Source organism: Salmo trutta, chromosome 20, assembly GCF_901001165.1.
Source record: "Salmo trutta chromosome 20, fSalTru1.1, whole genome shotgun sequence".
In the NCBI taxonomy this organism is placed as follows: domain Eukaryota; kingdom Metazoa; phylum Chordata; class Actinopteri; order Salmoniformes; family Salmonidae; genus Salmo; species Salmo trutta.
This window is the reverse complement of record NC_042976.1, coordinates 20,721,359-20,745,016: the sequence shown is the minus strand read 5'-3', so window position 1 is coordinate 20,745,016 and position 23,658 is coordinate 20,721,359. Positions and strand designations below refer to the sequence as shown.

Genomic DNA, 23,658 nt, shown 5'->3' with positions numbered 1-23,658 from the left:
AGAAGTATGTGTTGCAGTTGTGCATCCTGAGGTACAATGCTGACTGATGTACTATGCTGACTGAGGTACTATGCTGACTGATGTACTATGCTGACTGATGTACTATGCTGACTGAGACACTATGCTGACTGATGTACTATCCTGACTGATGTACTATGCTGACTGATGTACTATGCTGACTGATGTACTATGCTGACTGAGGTACTATGCTGACTGATGTACTATGCTGACTGATGTACTATGCTGACTGATGTACTATGCTGACTGATGTACTATGCTGACTGATGTACTATGCTGACTGATGCACTATGCTGACTGATGTACTATGCTGACTGAGGTACTATGCTGACTGAGAACTATGCTGACTGATGCGCTATGCTGACTGATGCGCTATGCTGACTGATGCACTATGCTGACTGAGGTACTATGCTGACTGAGGTACTATGCTGACTGAGGTACTATGCTGACTGAGGTAATATGCTGACTGATTTACAATGCTGACTGATGTACAATGCTGACTGAGGTAATATGCTGACTGATTTACAATGCTGACTGATGTACAATGCTGACTGATGTACTATGCTGACTGAGGTACTATTCTGACTGATGCGCTATGCTGACTGATGCGCTATGCTGACTGATGCGCTATGCTGACTGATGCACTATGCTGACTGAGGTACTATGCTGACTGATGTACTATGCTGACTGATGTACTATGCTGACTGATGTACTATGCTGACTGATGTACTATGCTGACTGAGGTACTATGCTGACTGAGGTACTATGCTGACTGATGCACTATGCTAACTGAGGTACTATGCTGACTGATGTACTATGCTGACTGATGTACTATGCTGACTGATGTACTATGCTGACTGAACACTATGCTGACTGATGTACTATGCTGACTGATGTACTATGCTGACTGAGGTACTATGCTGACTGATCCGCTATGCTGACTGAGGTACTATGCTGACTGATGTACTATGCTGACTGATGCGCTATGCTGACTGATGCACATTGCTGACTGATGTACTATGCTGACTGATGTACAATGCTGACTGATGTACAATGCTGACTGATGTACAATGCTGACTGATATACAATGCTGACTGAGGTACTATGCTGGCTGATGCACTGTGCTGACTGATGTACTATGCTGACTGATGTGCTATGCTGACTGATGCGCTATGCTGACTGATGCGCTATGCTGACTGATGCGCTATGCTGACTGAGGTACTATGCTGACTGATGTACTATGCTGACTGATCCACTATGCTGACTGATGTACTACGCTGACTGATCCACTACGCTGACTGATGCACATTGCTGACTGATGTACAATGCTGACTGAGAAACGATGCTGGCTGATCCGCAATGCTGACTGATGCACTATGCTGACTGATGCAAAATGCTGACTAATGCACTATGCTGGCTGATGTACTTGCTGGCTGATGTACTATGCTGACTGATGTACTATTCTGACTGAGGTACTATGCTGGCTGATGCACATTGCTGACTGATGTACTATGCTGACTGATGTACTATGCTGGCTGATGTACTATGCTGGCTGATGTACTATGCTGGCTGATCCACTATGCTGACTGAGGTACTATGCTGACTGATGCACTATGCTGACTGATGCACATTGCTGACTGAGGTACTATGCTGGCTGATGTACTATGCTGACTGATGTACTATGCTGACTGATGTACTATGCTGGCTGATCCACTATGCTGACTGATGCAAAATGCTGACTAATGCGCTATGCTGACTGAGGTACTATGCTGACTGATGTACTATGCTGACTGAGGTACTATGCTGGCTGATGCACATTGCTGACTGATGTACTATGCTGACTGATGTACTATGCTCACTGAGGTACTATGCTGACTGATGCGCTATGCTCACTGATGCACTATGCTGACTGAGGTACTATGCTGGTTGATCCACTATGCTGGCTGATCCACTATGCTGACTGAGGTACTATGCTGACTGAAGTACTATGCTGGCTGATCCACTATGCTGACTGAGGTACTATGCTGGCTGATCCACTATGCTGACCTATGTACTATGCTGACCTATGTACTATGCTGACTGATGTAATATGCTGACTGATTTACTATGCTGACTGATGTACTATGCTGACTGATGTACTATGCTGACTGATGTACTATGCTGACTGAGGTACTATGCTGACTGATGCACTATGCTGACTGATGCACTATGCTGACTGAGGTACTATGCTGACTGATCCGCTATGCTGACTGAGGTAGTATGCTGACTGATGTACTATGCTGACTGATGCGCTATGCTGACTGATGCACATTGCTGACTGATGTACAATGCTGACTGATGTACAATGCTGACTGATGCACTATGCTGACTGATGAACTATGCTGACTGATGTACTATGCTGACTGATACGCTATGCTGACTGATGTACTATGCTGACTGAGGTACTATGCTGACTGATCCACTATGCTGACTGATGTAGTACGCTGACTGATCCACTATGCTGACTGATGCACATTGCTGACTGATGTACAATGCTGACTGAGGTACTATGCTGGCTGATCCACTATGCTGACTTATGTACTATGCTGACAAGGTACGATGCTGGCTGATCCACTATGCTGACTGATGCGCTATGCTGACTGATGCAAAATGCTGACTAATGCACTATGCTGGCTGATGTACTTGCTGGCTGATGTACTATGCTGACTGATGTACTATGCTGGCTGATCCACTATGCTGACTGAGGTACTATGCTGACTGAGGTACTATGCCGGCTGATGTACTATGCCGGCTGATCCACTATGCTGACTGAGGTACTATGCTGACTGAGGTACTATGCTGGCTGATGTACTATGCTGACTGATGTACTATGCTGACTGATGTACTATGCTGGCTGATCCACTATGCTGACTGAGGTACTATGCTGACTGAGGTACTATGCCGGCTGATGTACTATGCTGGCTGATCCACTATGCTGACTGAGGTACTATGCTGACTGAGGTACTATGCTGGCTGATGTACTATGCTGACTGATGTACTATGCTGACTGATGTACTATGCTGGCTGATCCACTATGCTGACTGAGGTACTATGCTGGCTGATGCACATTGCTGACTGATGTACAATGCTGACTGATGTACTATGCTGGCTGATGTACTATGCTGGCTGATGCGCTATGCTGACTGATGTACTATGCTGACTAAGGTACTATGCTGACTGAGGTACTATGCTGACTGAGAACTATGCTGACTGAGGTACTATGCTGGCTGATGCACATTGCTGACTGATGTACAATGCTGACTGAGGTACTATGCTGGCTGATCCACTATGCTGACTGATGCAAAATGCTGACTAATGCGCTATGCTGACTGAGGTACTATGCTGGCTGATGCACATTGCTGACTGATGTACTATGCTGACTGATGTACTATGCTCACTGAGGTACTATGCTGACTGAATCACTATGCTGGCTGATGTACTCTGCTGACTGATATACTATGCTGACTGAGGTACTATGCTGGCTGATCCACTATGCTGGCTGAGGTACTATGCTGACTTATGTACTATGCTCACTGAGGTACTATGCTGACTGAGATACTATGCTGACCGATCCACTATGCTGACTGATGCGCTATGCTGACTGATGGACTATGCTGACTGATAGACTATGCTGACTGATGCGCTATGCTGACTTATGCACTATGCTGACTGAAAATTATGATGACTGATGCCCTATGCTGACTGATGCACTATGCTGGCTGAGGTACTATGCTGACTGATGCGCTATGCTGACTGATGCCCTATGCTGACTGATGCACTATGCTGGCTGATGTACTATGCTGACTGATGTACTATGCTGACTGATGTACTATGCTGACTGAGGTACTATGCTGACTGATGTACTATGCTGACTAATGTACTATGCTGACTGAGATACTATGCTGGCTGATGTACTATGCTGGCTGATGTACTATGCTGACTGATGTACTATGCTGACTGAAAAGAATGCTGACTGATGCACTATGCTGACTGATGTACTATTCTGACTGAGGTACTTTTCTGACTGAGGTACTATGCTGACTGAGGTTCTATGCTGGCTGATGTACTATGCTGGCTGATGTACTATGCTGACTGACGTACTATGCTGACTGAGGTACTATGCTGACTGCTCACATATGTGTTATTTCTAAATATATTTAGTTAATTGTTGACAAGTTTATTGCAACACACTGGCCACCTACGCATCTTCTTACAGAAGTCAGTACAGAAGTCAAATTCAGTCATGTGGCTGAGATATGCAAATTCTTCTTTTATGCAGATTTTTCAATGAACAGGCTAGCTTCTGAATAGCAGAAGATGTTATCAGCATAGTTTTGTAGTGTATGTACACAACATACTGTACATCAACATCATGTTGATGTGATAATACAAGGGCAGAACAGGGACCAAGACATCCCCTGGTACCAGAGACAGGGCCAGGACATCCCCTGTTACCAGAGACAGGGCCAGGACATCCCCTGGTACCAGAGACGGGGCCAGGTCTAGGACATCCCCTGATACCAGAGACAGGGCCAGGGCCAGGACATCCCCTGGTACCAGAGACGGGGCCAGGTCTAGGACATCCCCTGATACCAGAGACAGGGCCAGGGCCAGGACATCCCCTGGTACCAGAGACAGGGCCAGGGCTAGGACATCCCCTGGTACCAGAGACAGGGCTAGGACATCCCCTGGTACCAGAGACAGGGCCAGGACATCCCCTGGTACCAGAGACGGGGCCAGGGCTAGGACATCCCCTGGTACCAGAGACAGGGCCAGGACATCCCCTGGTACCAGAGACGGGGCCAGGTCTAGGACATCCCTTGGTACCAGAGATGGGGCCAGGTCTAGGACATCCCCTGGTACCAGAGATGGGGCCAGGTCTAGGACATCCCCTGGTACCAGAGACGGGGCCAGGTCTAGGACATCCCCTGGTACCAGAGACGGGGCCAGGTCTAGGACATCCCCTGATACCAGAGACAGGGCCAGGGCATCCCCTGGTACCAGAGATGGGGCCAGGTCTAGGACATCCCCTGATACCAGAGACAGGGCCAGGGCCAGGACATCCCCTGGTACCAGAGATGGGGCCAGGTCTAGGACATCCCTTGGTACCAGAGACAGGGCCAGGACATCCCCTGGTACCAGAGACGGGGCCAGGTCTAGGACATCCCCTGATACCAGAGACAGGGCCAGGGCCAGGACATCCCCTGGTACCATAGACAGGGCTAGGACATCCCCTGGTACCAGAGACAGGGCCACGACATCCCCTGGTACCAGAGACGGGGCCAGGGCTAGGACATCCCCTGGTACCAGAGAAAGGGACAGGGACCTGTACATCCCCTGGTACCAGAGACGAGGACAGGAACCAGGACATCCACTCGTACCAGAGGCGGGGACAGGGACCAGGACATCCCCTCGTACCAGAGATGAGGACAGGATACAAGACATCCCCTCGTACCAGAGACTGGGACAGGGGCCAGGATCCCACCCTTACCAGAGGCGGGGACTGAACCAGGACATTCCCTCATACCAGAGACAGGGCCAGGGCCAGGACATCCCCTGGTACCAGAGACAGGGCCAGGTCTAGGACATCCCCTGATACCAGAGACAGGGCCAGGGCCAGGACATCCCCTGGTACCAGAGATGGGGCCAGGTCTAGGACATCCCCTGGTACCAGAGACAGGGCCAGGACATCCCCTGGTACCAGAGACGGGGCCAGGTCCAGGACATCCCCTGGTTCTGGAGACGGGGAAGAGGAAAAGGAGATGAACAGATGGGTCTAGCCCCTCCCCATAGGTCACCTGTTACCAGAGATGGGGAAAGGGACCAGGACATCCCCTGGCACCAGAGACTGGGGCAGGGGCCAGGACATCCCCTTGTACCAGAGAAAGGGACAGGGACCTGTACATCCCCTGGTACCAGAGACGAGGACAGGAACCAGGACATCCACTCGTACCAGAGGCGGGGACAGGGACCAGGACATCCTCTCGTACCAGAGATGAGGACAGGAACCAGGACATCCCCTCGTACCAGAGGCGGGGACAGGGACCAGGACATCCCCTCGTACCAGAGATGAGGACAGGAACCAGGACATCCCCTCGTACCAGAGACTGGGACAGGGGCCAGGATCCCACCCTTACCAGAGGCGGGGACTGAACCAGGACATTCCCTCATACCAGAGGCAGGGACAGGGACCAGGACATCCCCTGGTACCTGAGACGAGGACAGGGACGAGGACATCCCCTTGTACCAGTGACAGGGACCAGGACATCCCCTGTTACCAGAGACGGGGACCAGGACATCCCTGGTACCAGAGACGGGGACAGGGACCAGGACATCCTCTTATACCAGATACGGGGACATGGACCAGGACATCCCCTGTTACCAGAGACGGGGACCAGGACATCCCCTGTTACCAGAGACGGGGACCAGGACATTCCCTGGTACCAGAGACGGGGACCAGGACATTCCCTGGTCCCTGTCTCTGGTACCAGAGACAGGGACCATTCCCTGGTACCATTCCCTGGTACCAGAGACCCTTACCAGAGGCGGGGACTGAACCAGGACATTCCCTCATACCAGAGGCAGGGACAGGGACCAGGACATCCCCTGGTACCTGAGACGAGGACAGGGACGAGGACATCCCCTTGTACCAGTGACGGGGACCAGGACATCCCTGGTACCAGAGACGGGGACAGGGACCAGGACATCCTCTTATACCAGATACGGGGACATGGACCAGGACATCCCCTGTTACCAGAGACGGGGACCAGGACATCCCCTGTTACCAGAGACGGGGACCAGGACATTCCCTGGTACCAGAGACGGGGACCAGGACATTCCCTGGTACCAGAGACAGGGACCAGGACATCCCCTGGTACCAGAGACGGAGACCGGGACCAGGACATCCACTCATGAAATATTAATGTGGTCCTGCTGATAATAATGATGCGCATTCTCACACAACAATACTCATCTGCAAGTGTCACATCAGTCGTGGTGGAGCCTGTGATGTGTGTGATGGGTTGGTACAGCTGGGACTCACCCGCTCCGACGGAGAGGAGATGCCCCAGAAATGCTAAGTGGGGCATGGGCTTATGATGCCATCTGCGTTCCCCCATTTCCACTATTCACTGGCATCTGAGTGTGTGTGTGTGTGGTGGGGGTGGGGTGGGGTGGGTGGGGGGGTGCTTGTGTGTGTGTGTGTGTGTGTGTGTGTGTGTGTGTGTGTGTGTGTGTGTGTGTGTGTGTGTGTGTGTGTGTGTGTGTGTTTGCCACGGTGGGCAAGCCGATACATTGTGACAGTAACCTAGTCTATAGTGATTCAGGAACATGGGTTCTCCTCTCCATGGCGTGCCACTCTCTCCCCCTGTCTCCTCCACTAGCCACCCCCTGTCAACCTCTCTCCCCCCTGTCTCCTCCACTAGCCTTCCCCTGTCAACCTCTCCCCCCTGTCTCCTCCACTAGCCTTCCCCCTGTCAACCTCTCTCCCCCTGTCTCCTCCACTAGCCTTCCCCCTGTCAATCTCTCTCCCTGTCTCCTCCACTAGCCTTCCCCTGTCAACCTCTCTCCCCCTGTCTCCTCCACTAGCCTTCCCCCTGTCAATCTCTCTCCCCCTGTCTCCTCCACTAGCCACCCCCTGTCAATCTCTCCCCTGTCTCCTCCACTAGCCTTCCCCCTGTCAACCTCTCCCCCTGTCTCCTCCACTAGCCTTCCCCCTGTCAACCTCTCCCCCTGTCTCCTCCACTAGCCACCCCCTGTCAATCTCTCCCCTGTCTCCTCCACTAGCCTTCCCCCTGTCAACCTCTCCCCTGTCTCCTCCACTAGCCTTCCCCCTGTCAACCTCTCTCCCCCTGTCTCCTCCACTAGCCTTCCCCCTGTCAACCTCTCCCCCTGTCTCCTCCACTAGCCTTCCCCCTGTCAACCTCTCCCCCTGTCTCCTCCACTAGCCTTCCACCTGTCAACCTCTCTCCCCTGTCTCCTCCACTAGCCTTCCCCTGTCAACCTCTCTCCCCTGTCTCCTCCACTAGCCTTCCACATGTCAACTTCTCTCCCCCTGTCTCCTCCACTAGCCTTCCCCTGTCAACTTCTCTCCCCCTGTCTCCTCCACTAGCCTTCCCCCTGTCAACCTCTCCCCCCTGTCTCCTCCACTAGCCTTCCCCCTGTCAACCTCTGCCCCTGTCTCCTCCACTAGCCTTCCCCCTGTCAACCTCTCCCCCTGTCTCCTCCACTAGCCTTCCCCCTGTCAACCTGTCCCCCTGTCTCCTCCACTAGCCTTCCCCCTGTCAACCTCTCCCCCTGTCTTCTCCACTAGCCACCCCCTGTCAACCTCTCCTCCACTAGCCTTCCCCCTGTCAACCTCTCTCCCCCCTGTCTCCTCCACTAGCCTTCCCCTGTCAACCTCTCTCCCCCTGTCTCCGCCACTAGCCTTCCCCTGTCAACCTCTCTCCCACTGTCTCCTCCACTAGCTTTCCCCCTGTCAACCTCTCCTCCACTAGCCTTCCCCCTGTCAACCTCTCTCCCCCCTGTCTCCTCCACTAGCCACCCCCTGTCAACCTCTCCTCCACTAGCCTTCCCTCTGTCAACCTCTCTCCCCCCTGTCTCCTCCACTAGCCTTCCCCTGCCAACCTCTCTCCCCCTGTCTCCTCCACTAGCCTTCCCCTGTCAACCTCTCTCCCCCTGTCTCCTCCACTAGCCTTCCCCTGTCAACCTCTCTCCCCCTGTCTCCTCCACTAGCCTTCCCCTGTGAACCCCTCCCCCCTGTCCCTCCACTAGCCACCCCCTGTCAACCTCTCCCCCTGTCTCCTCCACTAGCCACCCCCTGTCAACTTCTCTCCCCCTGTCTCCTCCACTAGCCTTCCCCCTGTCAACCTCTCCCCCTGTCTCCTCCACTAGCCTTCCCCCTGTCAACTTCTCTCCCCCTGTCTCCTCCACTAGCCTTTCCCTGTCAACCTCTCTCCCCCTGTCTCCTCAACTAGCCTTCCCCTGTCAACCTCTCTCCCCCTGTCTCCTCCACTAGCCTTCCCCCTGTCAACCTCTCTCCCCCTGTCTCCTCCACTAGCCACCCACCTGTCAATCTCTCCCCTGTCCTCTCCACTAGCCTTCCCCCTGTCAACCTCTCCCCCTGTCTCCTCCACTAGCCTTCCCCTGTCAACTTCTCTCCCCCTGTCTCCTCCACTAGCCTTCCCCTGTCAACTTCTCTCCCCCTGTCTCCTCCACTAGCCTTCCCCCTGTCAACCTCTCCCCCTGTCTCCTCCACTAGCCTTCCCCCTGTCAACCTCTCCCCGTCTCCTCCACTAGCCTTCCCCCTGTCAACCTCTCCCCCTGTCTCCTCCACTAGCCTTCCCCCTGTCAACCTGTCCCCCTGTCTCCTCCACTAGCCTTCCCCCTGTCAACCTCTCCCCCTGTCTCCTCCACTAGCCACCCCCTGTCAACCTCTCCTCCACTAGCCTTCCCCCTGTCAACCTCTCTCCCCCCTGTCTCCTCCACTAGCCTTCCCCTGTCAACCTCTCTCCCCCTGTCTCCGCCACTAGCCTTCCCCTGTCAACCTCTCTTCCACTGTCTCCTCCACTAGCCTTCCCCCTGTCAACCTCTCTCCCCCCCTGTCTCCTCCACTAGCCTTCCCCTGTCAACCTCTCTCCCCCTGTCTCCTCCACTAGCCTTCCCCTGTCAACCTCTCTCCCCCTGTCTCCTCCACTAGCCTTCCCCTGTGAACCCCTCCCCCCCGTCCCTCCACTAGCCACCCCCTGTCAACCTCTCCCCTGTCTCCTCCACTAGCCTTCCCCCTGTCAACTTCTCTCCCCCTGTCTCCTCCACCAGCCTTCCCCTGTCAACCTCTCCCCCCCTGTCTCCTCCACTAGCCTTCCCCTGTCAACCTCTCCCCTGTCTCCTCCACTAGCCTTCCCCTGTCAACCTCTCTCCCCCTGTCTCCTCCACTAGCCTTCCCCCTGTCAACCTCTCTCCCCCTGTCTCCTCCACTAGCCTTCCCCTGTCAATCTCTCCCCTGTCTCCTCCACTAGCCTTCCCCTGTTAACCTCTCTCCTCCTGTCTCCTCCACTAGCCACCCCCCTGTCAACTTCTCTCCCCCTGTCTCCTCCACTAGCCTTCCCCTGTCAACCTCTCTCCCTGTCTCCTCCACTAGCCTTCCCCCTGTCAACTTCTCTCCCCCTGTCTCCTCCACTAGCCTTCCCCCTGTCAACCTCTCCCCCTGTCTCCTCCACTAGCCTTCCCCCTGTCAACTTCTCTCCCCCTGTCTCCTCCACTAGCCTTCCCCTGTGAACCTCTCCCCTGTCTCCTCCACTAGCCACCCCTGTCAATCTCTCCCCTGTCTCCTCCACTAGCCTTCCCCCTGTCAACCTCCCCCTGTCTCCTCCACTAGCCTTCCCCCTGTCACCCTCTCCCCCTGTCTACTCCACTAGCCTTCCCCCTGTCAACCTCTCTCCCCCTGTCTCCTCCACTAGCCTTCCCCCTGTCACCCTCTCCCCCTGTCTCCTCTACTAGCCTTCCCCCTGTCAACCTCTCCCCCTGTCTCCTCCACTAGCCTTCCCCTGTCAACCTCTCTCCCCCTGTCTCCTCCACTAGCCTTCCCCTGTCAACCTCTCCCCCTGTCTCCTCCACTAGCCTTCCCCTGTCAACCTCTCTCCCCTGTCTCCTCCACTAGCCTTCCCCTGTCAACCTCTCTCCCCTGTCTCCTCCACTAGCCTTCCACATGTCAACTTCTCTCCCCCCTGTCTCCTCCACTAGCCACCCCCTGTCAACCTCTCTCTCCTGTCTCCTCCACTAGCCTTCCACATGTCAACCTCTCCCCCTGTCTCCTCCACTAGCCTTCCCCCTGTCAACCTCTCCCCCTGTCTCCTCCACTAGCCTTCCCCCTGTCAACCTCTCTCCCCCTGTCTCCTCCACTAGCCTTCCCCCTGTCAACCTCTCCCCCTGTCTCCTCCACTAGCCTTCCCCCTGTCAACCTCTCCCCCTGTCTCCTCCACTAGCCTTCCCCCTGTCAACCTCTCCCCCTGTCTCCTCCACTAGCCACCCCCTGTCAACCTCTCCTCCACTAGCCTTCCCCCTGTCAACCTCTCTCCCCCTGTCTCCTCCACTAGCCTTCCCCTGTCAACCTCTCCCCCTGTCTCCTCCACTAGCATTCCCCTGTCAACCTCTCTCCCCCTGTCTCCTCCACTAGCCTTCCCCCTGTCATTCTCTCTCCCCCCTGTCTCCTCCACTAGCCTTCCCCTGTCAACCTCTCTCCCCCTGTCTCCTCCACTAGCCTTCCCCTGTCAACCTCTCTCCCCCTGTCTCCTCCACTAGCCTTCCCCCTGTCATTCTCTCTCCCCCCTGTCTCCTCCACTAGCCTTCCCCTGTCAACCTCTCTCCCCCTGTCTCCTCCACTAGCCTTCCTCCTGTCAACCTCTCTCCCCCTGTCTCCTCCACTAGCCTTCCCCCTGTCAACCTCTCTCCCCCTGTCTCCTCCACTAGCCTTCCCCTGTGAACCCCTCCCCCCTGTCTCCTCCACTAGCCTTCCCCTGTCAACCTCTCTCCCCCTGTCTCCTCCACTAGCCACCCCCTGTCAACCTCTCCCCTGTCTCCTCCACTAGCCTTCCCCCTGTCAACCTCTCCCCTGTCTCCTCCACTAGCCTTCCCCCTGTCAACCTCTCCCCCTGTCTCCTCCACTAGCCTTCCCCTGTCAACCTCTCCCCCCTGTCTCCTCCACTAGCCTTCCCCTGTCAACCTCTCCCCTGTCTCCTCCACTAGCCTTCCCCCTGTCAACCTCTCCCCCTGTCTCCTCCACTAGCCTTCCCCTGTCAACCTCTCCCCTGTCTCCTCCACTAGCCTTCCCCCTGTCAACTTCTCTCCCCCTGTCTCCTCCACTAGCCTTCCCCTGTCAACCTCTCCCCCCCTGTCTCCTCCACTAGCCTTCCCCTGTCAACCTCTCCCCTGTCTCCTCCACTAGCCTTCCCCTGTCAACCTCTCTCCCCCTGTCTCCTCCACTAGCCTTCCCCCTGTCAACCTCTCTCCCCCTGTCTCCTCCACTAGCCTTCCCCTGTCAACCTCTCTCCCCCTGTCTCCTCCACTAGCCTTCCCCTGTCAACTTCTCTCCCCCTGTCTCCTCCACTAGCCTTCCCTTGTCAACCTCTCTCCCCTGTCTCCTCCACTAGCCTTCCCCTGTCAACCTCTCTCCCCCTGTCTCCTCCACTAGCCTTCCCCTGTCAACCTCTTTCCCCCTGTCTCCTCCACTAGCCTTCCCCTGTCAACCTCTCTCCCCTGTCTCCTCCACTAGCCACCCCCCTGTCAACCTCTCTCCCCCTGTCTTCTTCTCTAGCCACCCCCCTGTCAACCTGTCCCCCTGTCTCCACTAGCCTTCCCCTGTCAACCTCTCTCCCCTGTCTCCTCCACTAGCCTTCCCCTGTCAACCTCTCTCCCCCTGTCTCCTCCACTAGCCTTCCCCCTGTCAACTTCTCTCCCCCTGTCTCCTCCACTAGCCTTCCCCTGTCAACCTCTCTCCCCCTGTCTCCTCCACTAGCCTTCCCCTGTCAACTTCTCTCCCGCTGTCTCCTCCACTAGCCTTCCCCTGTCAACCTCTCTCCCCTGTCTCCTGCACTAGCCACCCCCCTGTCAATCTCTCCCTTGTATCCTCCACTGAACACCCCTGTCAATCTCTCCTGTCTCCTCCACTAGCCTTCCCCCTGTCAACCTCCCCCTGTCTCCTCCACTAGCCTTCCCCCTGTCACCCTCTCCCCTGTCTCCTCCACTAGCCTTCCCCTGTCAACCTCTCCCCCTGTCTCCTCCACTAGCCTTCCCCTGTCAACCTCTCTCCCCCTGTCTCCTCCACTAGCCTTCCCCTGTCAACCTCTCTCCCCCTGTCTCCTCCACTAGCCTTTCCCTGTCAACCTCTCTCCCCCTGTCTCCCCTCCACTAGCCTTCCCCTGTCAACCTCTCTCCCCCTGTCTCCTCCACTAGCCTTCCACATGTCAACTTCTCTCTCCCCCTGTCTCCTCCACCAGCCACCTCACTGTAAACCTCTCTCTTCCTTTGTCGCCGGTGTTTGACTGATAAACCCACATCCCAATGTATCGGCTCACCCATCTGCTGTTGTGTATTTCCATCATAGTAATCAGTCCTTCCTGTATCCTTCCCCCCAAACAAACCTTTGACCTCTCTTTACCTGTACAAATTCTGCCCTACACTGCAACGGATTTAGGATTTAGAATTACACACCAACTACAATAATATGTAGTACATATAACTACATATAATATGTAGTACATATAACAACATATAATATGTAGTACATATAACAACATATAATATGCACTACATATAACTACATATAACTACATATAATATGCAGTACATATAACTACATATAATATGTAGTACATATAACTACATATAATATGCAGTACATATAACTACATATAATATGCAGTACATATAACTACATATTATATGCAGTACATATAGCTACATATAATATTAATATGTAGTACTGTCACGACTTCCGCCGAAGTCGGCTCCTCTCCTTGTTCGGGCGGCGTTCGGCGATCGACGTCACCGGCTTTCTAGCCATCGACGCTCCATTTTTCATATATCCATTTGTCTTGTCTTGTTTCCATATGTAACAGTGTAGGTTCCGTCCCTCTCTTCGCCCCAACCTGGGCTCGAACCAGGGACCCTTGCACACATCAACAACTGACACCCACCGAAGCATCGTTACCCATCGTGCCACAAAAGCCGCGGCCCTTGCAACGCAAGGGGAACAACCACTTCAGGTCTCAGAGCGAGTGACGTCACCGATTGAAACGCTATTAGCGCGCACCACCGCTAACTAACTAGCCATTTCACATCGGTTACACATACACACCTGGTTTTCATTTCCCCAATTAAGCTACTTGTATTTAACCCTCTGTTTCCCATCATGTTTTGTGTGTAATTGTTTCATGTTGCTGTGTTGTCTTTTTACGCGCTTTACTTTTGTTATGTTCCGTGTTTTTGAGCGCATTTGATTTATGTTGTGCTCTCTTTTTGGAACTTTAATAAAGTGTGCCTGTTTACATCACGCTACTCTCCTGCACCTGACTTCACCTCTTTTACACATGCTGACAGAATTACACACCTTCAATGGAGTCAGCAGGAGCAGGTAACCTGGTTAGAGTCGTCGAGGAGCGCGTCCAGGAACATTCGGCCATGTTACAACATCTTGGTGCCATGATAGATCGCGTTGTCCAGACCATGGACCGCTGGACCGCTGGGAGAGACAGGAGAGAGTTCCAGTGGGATGCGTCTCTCCCTTCCCAGGGAGTATGATGGAACGGCAGCACAGTGCCAGGGATTCCTGTTACAACTGGACCTCTACCTGGCCACCTCAGGAGGGGAGTGAGTGGCCGCCCTCGTCTCCTGTCTCACAGGAAGAGCGCTGGAGTGGGAAAATGCCGTGTGGAAAGAAGGAGACACGGCGCCAGACCACTTCGAGGATTTCACCCGTCGCTTCAGGGACGTCTTCGACCATCCACCTGAGGGCAGAGCGGCGGGGGAGAGGCTCTTCAATTTGAGACAGGGGACGAGGAGCGCCCAGGACTTCGCTCTGGAGTTCCGGACCTTGGCCGCCGGAGCAGGCTGGAACAACAGGGCCCTCACCGACCACTATCGATGCAGCCTACGAGAGGACGTCCGACGTGAGCTGGCCTACAGGGATGCCACCATTTCCTTCGACCAACTGGTGGATTTGTCCATCCGGTTGGATAACCTGCTGGTCACCCACGGACGTCTGTCGGTTCCATCGTCCAGCACCCCCGCTACGGTGCCCATGGAGTTAGGAGGGGCTGCTCATAGGGAGACTGGAGGAGGAGCCATCACGTGCGCCATCTGTGGCCGCAGAGGACACACTGCCGGTTTTTGCCGTGTTGGCTCCTCTGGGAGTCGAGGCAACAGGTGTCACCCCACTCTGGTGTCACCCCAGGTGAGTTTGCACCACACTCATCCAGAGTCCTCTGTTGATCAACTGTTTGTGCCTGTTTGTTTCCCTGAGTTTTCCCCACATTCCCAGCATAAGGCCCTCGTCGATTCAGGCGCAGCTGGGAATTTTATCGACAGAGCATTAGCCATTAGGTTAGGGATCCCTATTTTTCCTATAGTTAGACCCTTCCCGGTACACGCTCTAGATAGTCGACCATTAGGGTCCGGGCTAATCAAGGAGGCCACCATCTCCTTGGCCATGGTTATGCAGGGGAATCATGAGGAGAGAATCAGTCTCTTTCTCATTGACTCTCCTGCGTTTCCTGTGATACTAGGCCTTCCTTGGTTGGCTCTGCATAACCCCACTATTTCCTGGCAACAGAGGGCTCTCACGGGGTGGTCGCGAGAGTGCTCAGGGAGGTGTGTAGGGGTTTCCGTTGGTCCTACATCCCCCCAAAATATGCCGATTTGGCTCTCGCCTTCTGTAAAAAGAAGGCGACTAAATTACCACCTCATCGACAAGGGGAATTTTGCGATAAATTTCCTGTCAGACGCTGCACTTCCCAGGAGTCACGTGTATCCCCTGTCGCAAGCGGAGACGGTGGCTATGGATACATATGTCTCTGAATCCCTACGTCAGGGGTACATTCGGTCCTTTACTTCACCCGCCTCCTCAAGTTTATTTTTTGTGAAGAAGAAGGATGGAGGTTTACGCTTGTGCATTGACTATAGAGGTCTCAATCAAATCACGGTTAAGTACAATTACCCGCTACCTCTTATCGCCACGACGATTGAGTCAATGCATGGGGCGCGCTTCTTCACGAAACTGGATCTCAAGAGTGCGTATAACCTGATGCGTATCCGGGAGGGAGACGAGTGGAAGACGGCGTTCAGTACCACCACAGGGCATTATGAGTACCTCGTCATGCCGTACGGGTTGATGAATGCTCCATCAGTTTTCCAATCCTTTGTAGATTTTCAGGGACCTGCACGGGCAGGGTGTAGGGGTGTATATCGATGACATTCTGATTTACTCCGCTACACACGTCGAGCATGTGTCCTTGGTGCGCAAGGTACTTGGACGACTGTTGGAGCATGACCTGTACGTCAAGGCTGAGAATTGCCTGTTCTTTCAGCAGGCCGTCTCCTTCCTAGGGTATTGCATTTCCACATCAGGGGTGGAGATGGAGAGGGATCGCATTGCAGCTGTGCGTAATTGGCCGACTCCCACCATGGTAAAGGATGTGCAGCGATTTTTAGGGTTTGACAATTACTACCGGAGATTTATCTGGGGTTTTGGCCAGGTTGCTGCGCCCATTACCTCACTGCTGAAGGGGGGTCCTGTAGGGTTGCGGTGGTCGGCTGAGGCGGACAGGGCTTTTGGGCAACTAAGAGCTCTGTTTACTTCGGCTCCAGTGCTGGCCCATCCGGATCCCTCTTTGGCATTCATAGTGGAGGTGGACGCTCGGGCACGCCACCGAAACTCCGCCCCTGTGCTTTCTTCTCGAAGAAGCTCAGCCCAGCGTAGCGTAACTATGATGTGGGGGACCATGAGTTGTTGGCTGTGGTTAAAGCGTTGAAAGCGTGGAGACATTGGCTTGAGGGGGCTAAACACCCTTTTCTCATCTGGACTGACCACCACAACCTAGAGTACATCCAGGAAGCGAGGAGACTGAATCCTCATCAGGCAAGGTGGGCCATGTTCTTTACCCGTTTTGTGCTTACCTTATCCTACAGACCAGGTTCCCAGAATAAGAAGGCAGACACACTGTCCCGGCTGTATGACACAGAGGAGCGGCCCATGGATCAGACTCCCATACTCCCGGCCTCCTGCCTGGTAGCGCCGGTCGTGTGGGATCTGGATGCGGACATTGAGCAGGCATTATGTACAGAGCCCACTCCCCTTCAGTATCCCGTTGGGCGTGTGTACGTTCCGTCTGCTGTCCGTGACCAGTTGATCTCTTGGGCCCACACGTCTCCCTCCTCTGGTCATCCGGGGATGGATCGAACGGTGCGCTGTCTGACTGGGAAGTACTGGTGGCCCACTTTGGCTAAGGACGTGAGGGTTTATGTCTCCTCCTGCTTGGTGTGTGCCCAGTGTAAGGCTCTGAGACACCTGCCCAGAGGTAAGTTACATCCCTTACCCGTTCCACAACAACCTTGGTCACATCTGTCAGTGGATTTCCTAACGGATCTTCCTCCCTCACAGGGAAATAACACAATCCTGGTCGTTGTGGATCGTTTTTCTAAGTCCTGTCGTCTCCTCTCTCTGCCTGGTCTCCATACGGCCCTACAGACTGCGGAGGCCCTGTTTACACACGTCTTCCGGCACTACGGGGTGCCTGAGGATATAGTGTCGGATCGGGGTCCCCAGTTCACGTCGAGAGTTTGGAAGGCGTTCATGGAACGTCTGGGGTCTCGATTAGCCTTACCTCAGGTTTTCACCCCAAGAGTAACGGGCAGGTAGAGAGAGTCAACCAGGATGTGGGCAGGTTTCTGCGGTCCTATTGCCAGGACCGGCCGGGGGAGTGGGCACAGAACTTGCTTCGCCACTCCTCCAATAACCTCTCCCCCTTTCAGTGCGTATTGGGGTACCAGCCGGTTCTGGCACCGTGGTATCAGGGTCAGACCGAGACTCCTGCGGTGGACGACTGGTTTAGGCGCACGGAGGAGACATGGGAGGCCGCCCGTGTCCATCTCCAGCGAGCCGCGCTTCGCCAGAAAGCCAGCACGGACTGTCACTGCAGTGAGACCCCGGTGTTCGCACCAGGGGACCGTGTCTGGCTCTCGACCCGTAACCTGCCCCTCCGCCTGCCCTGCCGGAAGCTGGGTCCGTGGTGTGGGGCCATTTAAAGTCCTGAGGAGGGTGAACAAGGTATGTTATAGATTACAGCTTCCCTCTGATTATCGTATTAAACCCTTGTTCCATGTGTCTCTCCTCAGGCCGGTGGTGGCTGGTCCGCTCCAGGAATCTGAGGTGCGGGAGGTCCCTCCGCCCCCTTTGGACATCGAGGGGCCCCGGCGTACATCGTTCGTTCCATCCTGAATTCGAGGCGTCGGGTGGGGGGCCTTCAGTACCTCTTAAAGTGGGAGGGGTACGGGCCGGAGGAGAGGTGCTGGGTTCCGGTTGCAGATGTTTTGGATCCTGAACTGCTGCGGGAGTTTCACCGTCGCAGGCCGGATCGCCCTGCGCCTCATCCTCCGGGTCGTCCTCGAGGCCGGTGTCGGCGCGCCGCTGGAGCCGTGAGTCAAGGGGGGGTACTGTCTCAACTTCCGCCGAAGTCAGCTCCTCTTTTTACGCGCTTTACTTTTGTTATGTTCCGTGTTTTTGAGCGCATTTGATTTATGTTGTGCTCTTGTTTTGGAACTTTAATAAAGTGCGCCTGTTTACATCACGCTACTCTCCTGCTCCTGACTTTGCCTCTTTTACACACTCTGACAAGTACATATAACTACATATAATATGTAGTACATATAACAACATATAATATGTATTTACGTATAACTATATATAATATGTATTTACGTATAACAACATAAAGTGCCTTGGGAAAGTTTTCAGACCCATTTACTTTTTCCACAGTTTGTTACGTTACAGCCTTATACTAAAATGGATTCCATTTTTTACGAATCCTCAAGAATCTACACACAATTTGAAAACATTTCTTCAAACCTGTTTTCGCTTTGTCATTATGGGGTCTGAATGAATTGTATTAAAAATAAAAACAGAAATAACTTATTTACATAAGTATTCAGACCGTTAGCTATGAGACTCGATGTTGAACTCAGGTGCATCCTGTTTATATTGTTCATCCTTGAGATGTTTCTACAACTTGATTGGAGTCCACCTGTGGTAAATTCAATTGATTGGACATGATTTGGGAAGGCACACACCTGTCTATATAAGGTCCCACAGTTGACAGTGCTTGTCTGTGCTGTTGTCTGTGCCCAATAATGTTTGTACCATGTTTTGTGCTGCTACCGTGTTGTGCTGCTGCCATGTTGTGTTGCTACTAGAGGTCGACCGAATATGATTTTCAATGCCGATACCAATTATTGGAGGACCAAAGATAGCCGATACCTATTAATTGGCCGTTTAAAAAAAAAAAATATATATATATATATATATATATATAATATAATATATATATATATATATATATATATATGTGTAATAATGACAATTACAACAATACTGAATGAACACTTTTATTTTAACTTAATATAATACATAAATAAAAATCTATTTAGTCTCAAATAAATTATGAAATATGTTCAATTTCGTTTAAATAATGCAAAAACACAGTTTTGGAGAAGAAAGTGAAAGTGCAATATGTGCCATGTAAAAAAGCTAACGTTTAAGTTCCTTGGTCAGAACATGAGAACATATGAAAGCTGGTGGTTCCTTTTAACATGAGTCTTCAATATTCTCAGTTAAGAAGTTTTAGGTTGTAGTTATTATAGGAATTTTAGGACTATTTCTCTCTATACGATTTGTATTTCATATACCTTTGACTATTGGATGTTCTTATAGGCACTTTAGTATTGCCAGTGTAACAGTATAGCTTCCGTCCCTCTCCTCACTCCTACCTGGGCTCGAACCAGGAACACATCGACAACAGCCACCCTCGAAGCAGTGTTACCCATACAGAGCAAGGGGAACAACCACTCCCAAGTCTCAGAGCGAGTGACGTTTGAAACGCTATTAGCGCGCACCCGCTAACTAGCTAGCCATTTCACATCGGTTACACCAGCCTAATCTTGGGAGTTGATAGGCTTGAAGTCATAAACAGCGCAATGCTTGAAGCACAGCGAAGAGCTGCTGGCAAAACGCACGAAAGTGCTGTTTGAATGAATGCTTACGAGCCTGCTGCTGCCTACCACCTCTCAGTCAGACTGCTCTATCAAATCATAGACTTAATTATAATATAATAAACACACAGAAATACGAGCCTTAGGTCATTAATATGGTTGAATCCGGAAACTATCATCTCGAAAACAAAACGTTTTTCCTTTCAGTGAAATACGGAACCGTTCCGTATTTTATCTAACGTGTGGCATCCCTAAGTCTAAATATTCCTGTTACATTGTTACATACAATGTTATGTCATAATTACATACAATTCTGGCAAATTAGTTCGCAACGAGCCAGGCGGCCCAAACTGCTGCATATACCCTGACTCTGTTGCAAGAGAAGTGACACATTTTCCCTAGTTAAAATAAATTCATGTTAGCAGGCAATATTAACTAAATATGCAGGTTTAAAAATATATACTTGTGTATTGATTTTAAGAAAGGCATTGATGTTTATGGTTAGGTACACATTGGAGCAACGTGTACCTAAGCGATTATATGCAACGCAGGACAGGCTAGATAAACTAGTAATATCATCAACCATGTGTAGTTAACTAGTGATTTATGATTGAGTGATTGTTTTTTATAAGATAAGTTTAATGCTAGCTAGCAACTTACCTTGGCTTCTTACTGCATTCGCGTAACAGGCAGGCTCCTCGTGGAGTGCAATGTAAAGCAGGTGGTTTGAGCGTTGGACTAGTTAACCGTAAGGTTGCAAGATTGAATCCCCGAGCTGACAAGGTAAAAATCTGTCGTTCTGCCCCTGAACAAGGCAGTCAACCCACCGTTTCTAGGCCATCATTGAAAATAAGAATGTGTTCTTAACTGGCTTGCCTGGTTAGATAAAGGTGTAAAAAAAGAAGAAAATTAGGCCAGATCGGTGTCCAAAAATACCGATTTCCGATTGTTATGAAAAGTTGAAATATGCCCTAATTAATCGGCCATTCGATGAATCGGTCGACCTCTACTCTCCAGAGATGTACGATCAGGTTCCAGCATAACTTCTCTGGACGGTTCTAACTTAGAATTTGTGGACAACTACAAATACCTAGGTGTCTGGTTAGACTGTAAACTCTCCTTCCAGACTCACATCAATCATCTCCAATCCAAAGTGAAATCTAGAATTGGCTTCCTATTTCGCAACAAAGCATCCTTCACTCATGCTGCCAAACATACCCTCGTAAAACTGACCATCCTACCAATCCTCGACTTCGGCGATGTCATTTACAAAATAGCCTCCAATACCCTACTCAACAAGCTGGATGCAGTCTATCACAGTGCCATCCGTTTTGTCACCAAAGCCCCATATACAACCCACCACTGCGACCTGTATGCTCTCGTTGGCTGGCCTTCACTTCATAATCGTCGCCAAACACATTGGCTCCAGGTCATCTACAAGACCCTGCTAGGTAAAGTCCCCCCTTATCTCCGCTCACTGGTCACCATAGCAGCACCCACCTGTAGCACGCGCTCCAGCAGGTATATCTCTCTGGTCACCCCTAAAGCCAACTCCTCCTTTGGTCGTCTCTCCTTCCAGTTCTCAGCTGCCAATGACTGGAACGAACTACAAAAATCTCTAAAACTGGAAACACTTATCTCCCTCACTAGCTTTAAGCACCAGCTGTCAGAGCAGCTCACAGATCTCTGCACCAGTACATAGCCCATCTTTAATTTAGCCCAAACTACTACCTCTTCCCCTACTGTATTTATTTATTTTATTTATTTTGCTCCTTTGCACCATATTATTTATATTTTAACTTTCTTCAAACTACAAATCTACCATTCCAGTGTTTTTCTTGCCATACTTTATTTCCTTTTCCACCATGGCATTTTTTTGCCTTTACCTCCCTTATCTCACATCATTTGCTCACATTGTATATAGTCTTATTTTTTTCTACTGCATCATTGATTGTATGTTGTTTTACTCCATGTGTAACTCTGTGTTTTTGTATGTTGTCGAACTGCTTTGCTTTATCTTGGCCAGGTCGCAATTGTAAATGAGAACTTGTTCTCAACTTGCCTACCTGGTTAAATAAAGGTGAAATAAAAAAAATAAAAAAAATAAAAAAAAGGTTAATGTCCAGGCTCTGGCTGGGCCAGGACATTCAGAGACTTGTCCCGAAGCCATTCCTGAATCTTGTTTCTCATGGTCTGAGAGTCCTTTAGGTGCCTTTTTATTTCACCTTTATTTAACTAGGCAAGTCAGTTAAGAACAAAATTCTTATTTATATTGACGGCCAAACCCTCCCCTAACCCGGATGACACTGGGCCAATTGTGCGTCGCACTGTGGGACTCCCGATCACTGCCGTTTGTGATACAGCCCGGGCCCAGGGTCTGTAGTGACGCCTCTAGCATTGCGATGCAGTACTTTAGACCGCTGTGCCACTCGGTAACCCCTAAATTGATGAGGGGGAAAAAACTATTTAATCAATTTTAGAATAAGACTGTAACCTAACAACAGTGGAAAAAGTCAAGGAGTATGAATACTTTTCGAAGGCACTGTATAATATGTAGTAGTGTTGTATGTACTAGTAATATGTAGTAGTGTTGTATGTACTAGTAATATGTAGTAGTGTTGTATGTACTAGTAATATGTAGTAGTGTTGTATGTACTAGTAATATGTAGTAGTGTTGTATGTACTAGTAATATGTAGTAGTGTTGTATGTACTAGTAGTATGTAGTAGTGTTGTACAGTGAGGGAAAAAAAGTATTTGATCCTCTGCTGATTTTGTACGTTTGCCCACTGACAAAGAAATGATCAGTCTATAATTTTAATGGTAGGTTTATTTGAAGAGTGAGAGACAGAATAACAACAAAAAATCCAGAAAAACACATGTCAAAAATGTAAATCATTTTATAACATTTTTGACATGCGTTTTTATGGATTTTATTGTTGTTATTCTGTCTCTCACTGTTCAAATAAACCTACCATTAAAATTATAGACTGATAATTTCTTTGTCAGTGGGCAAATTTACAAAATCAGCAGGGGATCAAATACTTTTTCCCTCACTGTATGTACTAGTAATATGTAGTAGTGTTGTATGTACTAGTAATATGTAGTGTTATAACCAGATAATGAACATGAGTAGTATCATTGCTGACTGTGTTTTGCATTAGTGAGAGGAGCTTTAACACTCAGGAGCCAGTCTTTTTGTACAGCTTCTATTTTCTTGATTAAAAATGCAAACAGCATGCAAGTATATATTCTGCTTCACAGACACCACCATATGTTCATCACAGCCACGTGCCAAACTAACATTGGATAGAGTTACTAAAAGCATTTTTTTTGTGCCAGCCATTCGATTTCATCTCTCCTTCATTAACACATTAACTATTTTTTTCTCTTGTCTTTCTCTCTTCACAGTCACTGAAAGAAAGGGCCACGCTCTCTCCGTTCTGAAAGAATCCAACTTGGACGGATATGACGGGTAGGGTTGCTTGCCACACTATCTGTTAGATGGTCTGTATAAATCCTCTCCAAAAAGTGATATCAGACAGAAAGAAAATGAACCAATACACGGATGTGTGCCAGTGCTCCCAGTACGAGAATGCAGCCGCAGCAGACTGAATTCATTCTTTAATTCAGGGGTTAGCTAGGTAAACATAAACACCACTTTGATATGGGCTTGTGTAATCAGCATTGCGATATTCTAATTAATTTGAGATTTTGTAGTGGACTGTGATGGAGGGAGGGAGGGAGGGAGGGAGGGGAGAGGAGAGGGAAAGAGAGAGATGCCGTGACACCAAGTCAACCCAGCCGAGGTGTGTGTCCTCTCCGGTGGGCACGGCAGGTGGCACTTT

At 51.0% G+C, this 23,658-nt stretch overlaps 1 protein-coding gene across 2 annotated transcripts in view; it reads left to right on the top strand.

Moving 5' to 3' along the window:
- Positions 1–23,658, top strand: part of cerkl (CERK like autophagy regulator) — a 108,490-nt gene that overhangs the window by 49,262 nt on the left and 35,570 nt on the right. For both annotated transcript variants that reach the window (XM_029702512.1, XM_029702513.1), the window contains exon 4: positions 23,222–23,285. In XM_029702512.1, the coding sequence (XP_029558372.1) occupies positions 23,222–23,285 (64 nt within the window). The remainder of the gene's footprint in view (positions 1–23,221; positions 23,286–23,658) is intronic.